We start from the raw sequence: 9,895 nt of genomic DNA on the forward strand, positions 1-9,895 counted from the left end.
CCCCCCGTCCTCCTCCCGCCCTTCCCAACAAACCCCTCTCCAAGATGGCGCCGCTCGGCCGCTCCTTTGTCTTGGTGGTTTTTTTCTTCCTTCCTCCCCCTCCTTTTCCCCCTTAAATTGGCCTTTTTTCGAGGTTTTTTTGCAGGTCGAGCCCCCCCCCCTTTTGGCCGGGGGGGGGGGGGGGGGGGGCTCAGAACCCCCTGATTGAAGGAGGGTTCCCCCCCCCTCCCCTCGAATTTAATTGATTTAATTGACTTTATCCGAGGTTTCTCCGGCGGTTTTGCAGGGGGGGAGGATTTAACATCTTTCTCTTTTGTCTCTTGTGTCTCTGTGTGTGTCCCCCCCCCTTTATAAAAACCTCCCGAGCCCCCCCAGTTTGGGGCTTTTTGCAGCTCTAAAATGGCGCCGGGGCCTCGCCGCTGATGCAACACGAACCAAACCCCTCCCACCTCCCCCGCCCGGGCCCCCCCAAATTCCACCTTCACCCCCCAATCCTCTTCACTCCCCCCCTCAAAAAAACCCCCAAACCTTCTCTAACCCCCCCTTCCCTCCGCAGGACCCCCCCAGCCCCCCCCGGGCTGCTGCTGCCTCTGCAGCTCCTGTGCCCTCAGACCCTCAAACCTTTGCATTTTTAACTCTCCTTTTAACCCTTTTCTCCTCTTTTTTTCCTCGCTTTTTTTTTCCAAGGGGGGTGTTTTTTTTTTTAGGGGGGGGGTGTTTTGGGGAGCGCCGTGGGGGGAGGGAGGGGAGGCCTCGAGCGATTTAATAATTTCGATTTATCATTTAATTTGCCATTTAATTTATCGTGACAGGGAAATGCTACCACTGGGCTTCACACCCCCCCCAAGAAAATAGCCAGGTTTTTTTGGGGGGGCACAGGGGGGGCAACCCCCCCCCAAATGCTCAGTTTTGTCCCGGTTTTCAATGGTTTTGCCCCGTTTTGGCAGCGTGGAGGTGCAGGCTTAGGAAGCTTTACCTCAGCAAAGGGAGGGAACGGCCACAACCCGGGTAAGCAACAAACCTTTTTGGTCTTAATTACATTTCACAAACCCTCGCTTTGGAGCAGGTTTTTAATTCAGAAAAAAAAAAAAAAAAAACAATAATTCTCTTTTTTTTTTTTTTTTTAATTTCTTTTCCCCCTTTTGTCTCCCGGGATTTGGTTGTTTGTTGTTTTTTGTCCCCCCTTTCCTTTTCCAGTTTTAAACGAAAAAAAAGAAACCAAAACCAAACCCACCCAAATCTGGCAGATTTTGGTGCAAAACCCAGAGAAATGTCTAAAAATAATTGAGATTTTTGGTACTAAGAGCCTTAATTTGGGATTAATGGAGGCCTGGAAGAGCCCAGTGGTAGCATTTCCTTTTTTGGGGGGGTGGGGGTTCCCCCCCACTTCCCACGTGGTTTTGGGGTCTTCTCCCCCCTCAAAAAAGGTGGTTTTTGGGGTAAAATGCCCCAAACCCACAGTTTTGGGAGGTGGGGGGGGTCAGGCCTTGCTGGACCCACCCAGGGCCCCCCCCAAAGGTGATTTACCCCCTTCCTGGGGGGGTCTCGGTGCTTTTGGGGTCTCACCACCCCCTTTAACCCCCCCGGGGGGTCTCAGTGGTTTGGGGGGGGGTCTGCTCTGTGTTTGCTGCCCTGGGACCCCCAAAATGGGGAGGGGGGCCCTCAACCCCCCCAGTGCTGTCAGGGGAGGGGGCTGTGCCCCCCTTTCCCAGGGCTCTGCCCCCCGGGGGGGCCTTGAACCCCCCCAGGATATTTTGGGGGGGACACAAACCACGGGACCCCCCCAGGAGCCACCGGTGGCTCTTTTTTGGGGGGGGTCAAAGGTTCCAGTGGAATTTTGTGCTGAAACCCCCCAGTTTTGGTAAAAAGGAGTCACCCCCCCACAATTGGGGTTTTGGGGGGGTTTGTGCTGCTTTAAATTGTTGTTGTGTCTCTGTACAGGGTGGGGGGGTTGTGCTGACCCCCCCTAATTAATCCTCCACACCATTGGGGTCTGTCATTAATTATGGGGGGGGCGCTTAACGAACCCCCAGCTCGTTAAGGCCCCTCCAGGAGCAAAAAACAGCCTCTGGTTCAACCCCCCCCTTTCCCAAATATTGAGATTTTTGGGGTGTTTTCACCCCCCACCCTAAAAAAAACCCCCCCAGCCCCCCCTTGGTGCCCTCCTTAAGGAAACTGGGCCATAATTAAGCCGTAATTAACAGTGATTAAGTGATGTCAGAGCCTGAAACCCCCGAGGGGGGGTCATTAAGGGGGGTTTGGCCTTAATGAATGGGCTGTTAATGAGTAGTTTGTTCATTAGTCAGGGGTTTAATTAAGGGGTGGGGGGTGACACCCCCAAATGAGCACTTTGTCAAGGGCTAGCTCGTTAATTAACCCCTGGTTAATTAAAGTGGGGGTTGGAAAGGGGGGGGCTGTGCCCCCCCAGCCCCTCCCCCTGATACTGGGGGGGACTTTGGGGTCTGTGTCCCCCCCTCCCCCCCAAATGTGACCCCAAATCCTTCTGTTCCCCCTGGGGGGGCACAGCACTAATGTGTTAATTAGTGTGTTAATTAATGTGTTAATGAGTGACACAAACCAGGCCACGGTGTCATTGGGGGGGCTGTGACCCCCCCCCCCGTGTCCCTTGGGGGTCCCTCGTGGTGGCAGCTCCGCTTTGGGGCCATTTCCTGCAGTTTTGGGGCCATTTCCTCCTTTGGGGGGCTCAATTCCTTCCTTTTTTGGGGTCATTTCCCTCCTTTTTGGTACTTATTTCCCCCTCTTTTAAGGACAATTTCTTCCACTTTTGGGGTTGATTCCTCCCTTTTTTGGGGTTGATTCCTCCCTTTTTTTGGGGTTGATTCCTCCCTCTTTTGGGGTTGATTCCTCCCTCTTTTGGGGTTGATTCCTCCCTTTTTTGGGGTTGATTCCTCCCTCTTTTGGGGCTCTTTTCTCCTTTTTTAGAGTCGAGTTCCCCCTTTTGGGGCTTTTAATTTCTTCCTTTTTGGGGGATTATTTCCTCCTCTTTTTGGGTCAGTTCCCTGCTTTTTGGGGTTTAATTCATCCTCTTTTAAGCACAATTCCCCCCAATTTTTGGGGCTTGATTTCTGCCCTATTGAGGGGGACAATTTTCTCTGTTTCTGGAGTTTACTGTCCCTTTTTGGGCTCAATTTTCTCACTTTGAGCTCCATTTCCTCACTTTGGGGAGTGATTTCCCTCTTTTTGGGAGGGGATTTCCCTCTTTTTTGCCCTCTTTTTTTGGGCTCCATTTTCTCTGTTTGGGGCTCAATTTCCCCCTTTTTTGGGTTCAGTTTCTTCTGTTTTGGGCTCAATTTCCCTCCTTTTTGGGCTCGTTCGTCCTCTGTTTGGGGCTTAATTTCCCTGTTTTTTGGGCTCAATTTCCTCGTTTTTTGGGCTCAATTTCCTTCTGTTTGGGCTCAATTCCCCCCTTTTTTAGGCTCGATTTCCCCCTTTTTTGAGCTCATTTTCCTCTATTTTGGTCTCAATTCCCCCTTTTTTGTCCCCAAGCCCCGCCTGTCCCTGTCAGGGGTTGTCCCTCGGGGGGTGTCCCCTCCATGGGGGTGTCCCCTCCTCTCTGGGGGTCCCAGGGGGGTCTCACCCCTCTCTTTGTCCCCCCCAGGCTGTTCCTGCCATGGGCTCTGGCCCCATCGACCCCAAGGAGCTCCTCAAGGGCCTCGACTGCTTCCTGGGCCGGGATGGAGAGGTCAAGACCATGGATGGCATCTCCAAAATCTTCAGGTGAGACCCCCCCCCGCCGCTCCCCCCGCCCATTGGAGGCAGTTTTTGGGGCCCTGACCCCCCTTGTTTCCTCTGCAGCCTGATGAAGGACTCCCAGAAGATGGTGAGTCGCTGCATCTACCTGAACATCCTGCTGCAGACCCGCGCCCAGGACATCCTCAACAAGTGAGCTGGGGCTGCCCTGGGGCCTGTGAGGGGGGGATTCCCACCCTTTTAGCCCAATCCTCATGGAATTGTGCCCCCTCTCCTCCCAGGTTCATCAGGATTGGGGGGTACAAGCTGCTCAACACGTGGCTCACGGGCTCCAAGGCCTCCAACAACGTCCCGTTCCTGCAGCAGATCCTGCTCACGCTGCAGCACCTCCCGCTCACCGTCGACCACCTCAAGCAGGTGGGGGGGCTCTGGGGACCCCCGGGGGGGGTTGGGGACCCCCAGAGTGGCTCCTCTCTCCTTTGGATCCCCCAGAGTGGCTCCTGTCACCTCTGAATCCTCCTCAGGGATGGCTTTGGTCTCCCTGAGGTGGCTTTTGGGGCCCCTCGGCTGGTTTTTGGATCCCCCAAAGTGACTTTTTGTCCCCTTTGTGCCCCCCCAAGGTGTCTTTTGCCTCCTTTGGGTCCCTTTGGGGTGGTTTCTGTGTCCCTAAGGGGGGGTTTTGGCTCCTCAAGGTGTCATTGGGGTTCCCTCAGGTGGCTTTTGTCTCCCTGGGGTGGATTTTGGGTCCCCCTGGGATCCCTTTTGCCCCCTGACTCCTCTCCTGGTTTGCAGAACAACACAGCCAAGCTGGTGAAGCAGCTCAGCAAGTCCAGTGATGATGAGGGTGAGTGAAACCCCCCTGAGACCCCCAAAAACCCTCCCTCAAACCCTCCTGAGACCCCTAACCCCCACCTGGGACTTCCAAAAGCCCCCCTCAGACCCCTCAACTTCCCCTACAAACCCCCAAAACCCCTCATGAGATCCCCCCAAACCCCTCTGAGACCCCCCAGAACCCCCCTCAGGCACAAACCTCCCCTGAGACCCTCGACCCCCCTCAGATCCCTCAAAACCCCCCTCAGACCCCCCCAAACCTCCTGCTGGTCCCGTGCCCCGATCCCTGCTGGATTAATTACCGATTAATTACCGATTAATTAATGATTAATGACTGATTTGCCCCCCAGAGCTTCGCCGCCTCGCCTCCATCCTGGTCAGCGACTGGATGGGTGTGATCCGTTCCCAGAGCAGCTCCCAGCCCACAGGTGAGACCCCAAATCCCCCTGAATTCCCCCCAAAATCCCCCCAATTCCCCCCACCACTGCCACGTGTCTCCTCCCCCCAGAACGGGACAAAAAGAAGCGGAAAGAGGAAAACAAAAGCAAAACCCCCGTCCAGGAGAAGCCCCAGGAGGCCAAAAACGAGGCCAAGAATGAGGAGGTGCCGGAAAAAAAGAGGGAAAAGCCCAAATCCCTTCGGACCACGGCCCCCAGCCACGCCAAGTTCCGCTCCACAGGTAAGGCCGGGGGGGGTTGGGGCTGGTTTGGGGGATTCGGGGCTGGTTTGGGGAATTGGGGCTGGTTTGGGGGATTCAGGACTGGTTTGGGGGAGGATTTGGGAATTGGGAGCTGGTTTTGGGAATTTGAGGCTGTTCTGGAGGTTTGGAGCTGGTTTGGGGGGGGCTGATTTTAGGGATGAGTTTGGAGCTACTTTTGGGGTTTTGGGGCTGCTTTTTAAGGGTTTTGGGGGGCTGGTTTTTGGGATTTAGGGTTGGTTTTAGGGATTTCTGGGGGCTGGTTTTAGGGGTTTGAGGTTGATTTTAGGGGTTTTGGGGGGCTGTTTTTTATGGTTTAGGACTGGTTTTGGGGGGCTGGTTTTTGGGGTTTAGGGCTGGTTTTAGGGGTTTTGGGGGGCTGGTTTTTGGGATTTGGGGCCGTTTTGAAGTTTGAGGCTGATCTGGGGAATTTGGGGGGCCCTGCTGGTTTCTGGGGAGCCCTGGGGGGCCCTGCTGGGTTTTGGGGTGCCCTGGGACCACCCTGACCCCGTTGTCCCCCCAGGGCTGGAGCTGGAGACGCCGTCGCTGGCGCCGGTGAAGAAACTCAACTCGGGGGTCTCCGACAAGTACAACCTGAAACCCGTCCCCGTCAAGAGGCAGAAGTGAGTCTGGGGGGCTCCTGGGGGGCTCCCAGCTGCTTTGGGGGGCTTGGGACCCCTTTTGGGGGTTTCAGAGCTACTTTGGGGGCTTCTCAGACTCACTTTTGGGGGTCTCAGACTCACTTTTGATGGTCTCAGACCCACTTCTAAGGAATTTGGGACCACTTTGGAGGGTCTTGCCCCTTCTCTTGGGGATCTTGGACTCACTTTTGGGGGTTCAATCTATTTTTCCAGGGTCTGGAACCCACTTTTGGGGATTCTCAGACCCAATTTTGGGAGTTTTCGGTTCAGTTTTGGGGGTCCTGACCTGTTTTCCCCCCCCCAGTGCCCCCTCAGGCCCCGGGGAGGCCCCTCTGGCAGAGAAGAAATACAAACCCCTGAACACGGCGCCCAACGCGGCCAAGGAGATCAAAGTGAAGATCATCCCCCCCCAGCGTGAGTTTGGGGGCGTTTGGGGGACACCTGGAGGGGTTTGGGGGGTCTGGGAGGGGTTGGAGTGGGGTTTTGGGGGGGGTTGGGATGATTTAGGTGGTTTTGGGTGATTTCTGGGTGTCGTTTTGGGGGCCTCAGTCACCCCCAAACGGGACCCTTTTTGGGGACACTTTGGGTGCCATTTTGGGGACAGTTTAGGTACCATTTTGGGGACACTTTGGGTGCCATTTTGGGGGACATTTAGGTACTATTTTGGGGACAACTGGAATGGTTTTGGGTGATGCCTGGATGGCATTTTGGGAATGATCTGGGTCCCCTTTTGGGGAGGATTTAGGAGCTGTTTTAGGGACACTTCAGGTGCCATTTTGGGGGTGATTGAAGTGCCATTTTGGGGTGATTCAGGTGGTGTTTTGGGGTGATCGAGGTACCATTTTGGGGGTGATTGAGGTGGTGTTTTGGGGTGATTCAGGTGCCATTTTGGGGTGATTCAGGTGGTGTTTTGGGGTGATCGAGGTGCCATTTTGGGGTGAATTTTGGGGTTTTCTCCCTCAGCCATGGAAGGTCTCGGGTTCCTGGACGCCCTGAACTCGGCGCCCGTCCCGGGCATCAAGATCAAGAAGAAGAAGAAAGTTCTGTCCCCAACAGCAGCCAAGGTGAGGAACCCCTGGAATTTGGGGTCCCCCTCTGGAATTTGGGATGATTTTTGGGGCACTTTGAGTCCCTTTTTGGGGACCACTTGGGTGCCATTTGGGGAAAACTTCTGTGTCCCTTTTTGGGGCCATTTGGGTGCACTTTTGGGGGACCTCGTGTCTCTTTTGGGGGACCACTTTGAGGACCTTTTTGAGGGGCACTTTGGGAACACTTTGCCATTTTGGGGAATGTTGTCCATTTTTGGGACTGTTTTGGAGAACACTTTTAGTCCCTTTACGGAGAACAGTTTTAGCCCCTTTTTGGGAACACTTTTAGTCCCTTTTTGGGGACCATTTGGTACCATTTTGGGGGGACCCTTTGGGTGCCATTTTAGGAACAGTTTGAGTCCTTTCATCGGAACTCTTTGGGTGCCATTTTGGGACCTTTTCGGGGCCATTTTGGGGAACGCTTCGAGTCCCATTTTGGGCCGTTTTGGGGTCAAACGCCGTGTTTTTGGGTCTGACCCCTGTGCTGTGCCCCCCAGCCCAGCCCCTTCGAGGGGAAGCCGCCCCCCGAGCCCAGCACGGCCAAACCCTCGTCCCCGGAGCCGGCGGCGGCCGAGCCCATGGACACGGAGCGGCCCGGGACGCCCGTGCCCGCCGTCGAGGTGCCCGAGCCCATGGACACAGGTACCCACGGGGGGGTTTGGGGGGTCAGTGAGGCCTGGGGGGCTTCTTGGGGCAGCTGGGGGGGGTTGGGGATGGTTTGGGGGCGGTTTGGGTGGAGCTGGGGGTGTTTGGGGCAGTTTTAGGAGGGTTTGGGGACACCCGGGGGCCTTTTGGGGAACACTTAGGGAGCCATTTTGGGGTCACTGTGTCCCTTTTGGGGATGATTTGGTGCCCTTTTGGGGACCCTTTGGCAGCCATTTTGGGAGCACTTTGGGAGCCATTTTGGGGTCACTGTGTCCCTTTCTGGGACCATTTGGTGCCATTTTGGGAGCACTTTGGGAGCCATTTCAGGAATGCTTCAGGTGCCATTTTGGGGTCACTGTGTCCCTTTTTGGGACCATTTGGTGCCCTTTTGGGGACCCTTTGGCAGCCATTTTGGGAGCACTTTGGGAGCCATTTTGGGGGTCAGTGCGTGTCCCTTTTTTGGAAACACCCTGGCAGCCATTTTGGGAGCCCTTCGGACGCCATTTTAGGAACGCTCGGGTGCCGTTTTGGGGTCAAACCCCCCGTGTTTGGTGTCCCCTCACATCTGACCCCTCTTGTGCTCCCCAGGCTCGGCAGAGGCCGGGGGTGACCCCAAGGGCCCCGATGCCCCCTCGGAGGGGGGTCCGGCCCCGCGCCGGCCCCGCAAGAAGAAGACGGTGTCGTGGCCGGACGAGGCCCGGCTGAGGGAGTATTTCTACTTCGAGCTGGATGAGACCGAGCGCGGTGAGAGCCCACCCTGACCCCACAGATCCCTTCCAATCCCCCTGCCACCCCTCGGAATATCCACCAGGACCCTCCCAGAACCCCCCTGAGTCCCCTCAGGATCCCCTCAGGATCCCCTGGAACTCCCTGATTTTCCCCTCTGGATTCCCTCAGGACTCCCTGGGAGGACCCAGATGCTTTGGAGGCTGTTTTGAGACCATTTGAGGGCCTTTCTGGCAACATTTTGTGCTTTTTTTGAGGGATTTTGAGTCCCTTTTTGGGGAAGCTTTGGGCGCCATTTTGGGGACCATTTGAGTCCTTTTTTGGGGACTGTTTTGAGACCTCTTTGAGTCCATTTTTGAGAACCATTTTGGGGAGCATTTGAGTCCATTTTTGGGGAGCATTTTGGGGACCATTTGAGTCCCTTTTTGGGGACCATTTTGGAAACACTTTTGACTCCCTTTTCTGGGACCCTTTGAGGGTCATTTTGAGACCTCTTTGAGGGCCGTTTTGGGACCCTTTGAGGGCCATTTTGAGAACACTTTGGGGGCCATTTTGTGAAGACTTCAAGCCAGACAAAACAGAATGTGTCCCTGGGACCCCCCAAAAATCCCAACCCCCCCAAACCCCATCCCTGACCTCCACCCTTTCCCCACAGTGAATGTGAACAAGATCAAGGACTTTGGGGAGGCGGCCAAGCGGGAGATGCTGAAGGACCGTCACGCCTTCGAGACGGCGCGGCGCCTCAGCCACGACTCCATGGAGGAGAAGGTGCCCTGGGCCTACCCCAAGGCCCTGGACCTGCCGGCCCCGCTCGTTGTGCCGGGCAGCGGCAGCCGCGAGCGCTTCACGCAGGCCGAGCGCGTCAAGGGCATCCTGCAGGAGATCTTCCTCTCCAAGGAGAGGTACGGGAGGCCCGGGGGGCTGGGGAGGGGGGATGTGGCCGGGAATTCTCGGTGTCTCGATTGTCCAGCACCAGGGATTTATGAGGGGGATTCGGGCGCCATTTTGGGGTGATTCGGGCGCCATTTTGAGGGGATTCAGGCGCCATTTTGGGGTGATTTGGGCGCCATTTTGGGGTGATTTGGGCGCCATTCTGAGGCGATTCAGGCGCCATTCTGAGGCGATTCAGGCGCCATTTTGAGGCGATTCAGGTGCCATTTTGAGGTGATTTGGGCACCACTCTGAGGTGATTTGAGAGCTCCTTTGAGATGAATCAGGAGCCATTTAGGGATGAACTGGGAGACATTTTTGGGACGCTGGGGTCCAGAACTCTGGGATATGTGGGAATCTGAGCATCCAGATCTGGGAATCCCTCAGGATCCAGGGATCTGGATTTGGGTACACGTGGGTATCTGAGGATCCAAGGATCCAGGTCTGGGAGTCCCTGTGGATCTGGGGCTCCAAATCTGTGCCTCTGGAGCCGGCTGGGACCCCCTGACCCCTTTTCCCCCCCTTTTCCCCCCCAGCATTCCCGACAGCCCCCACGAGCCCGACCCGGAATCCTACGAGCCACTTCCCCCCAAACTGATCCCCATGGACGAGGTGAGCCCCCCCAA

The 9,895-nt window shown here is 55.8% G+C and overlaps 1 protein-coding gene across 1 annotated transcript in view; it reads left to right on the top strand.

Moving 5' to 3' along the window:
• Positions 1-723: 723 nt before the first annotated feature.
• The window catches only part of PPP1R10 (protein phosphatase 1 regulatory subunit 10), a 10,252-nt gene continuing 1,080 nt past the window's right edge, over positions 724-9,895 (top strand). The window contains 14 exon segments of the mRNA XM_027631772.1: positions 724-1,008; positions 3,620-3,738; positions 3,817-3,903; positions 3,993-4,128; positions 4,504-4,555; positions 4,893-4,970; positions 5,051-5,221; positions 5,763-5,862; positions 6,185-6,294; positions 6,844-6,944; positions 7,466-7,610; positions 8,202-8,357; positions 8,995-9,241; positions 9,806-9,881. Of these exon segments, the coding sequence (XP_027487573.1) occupies positions 3,632-3,738; positions 3,817-3,903; positions 3,993-4,128; positions 4,504-4,555; positions 4,893-4,970; positions 5,051-5,221; positions 5,763-5,862; positions 6,185-6,294; positions 6,844-6,944; positions 7,466-7,610; positions 8,202-8,357; positions 8,995-9,241; positions 9,806-9,881 (1,566 nt within the window). The 5' untranslated portion in view covers positions 724-1,008; positions 3,620-3,631.

This window comes from Corapipo altera, unplaced genomic scaffold, assembly GCF_003945725.1.
Source record: "Corapipo altera isolate COAL_440 unplaced genomic scaffold, ASM394572v1 307, whole genome shotgun sequence".
Lineage (NCBI taxonomy): Eukaryota > Metazoa > Chordata > Aves > Passeriformes > Pipridae > Corapipo > Corapipo altera.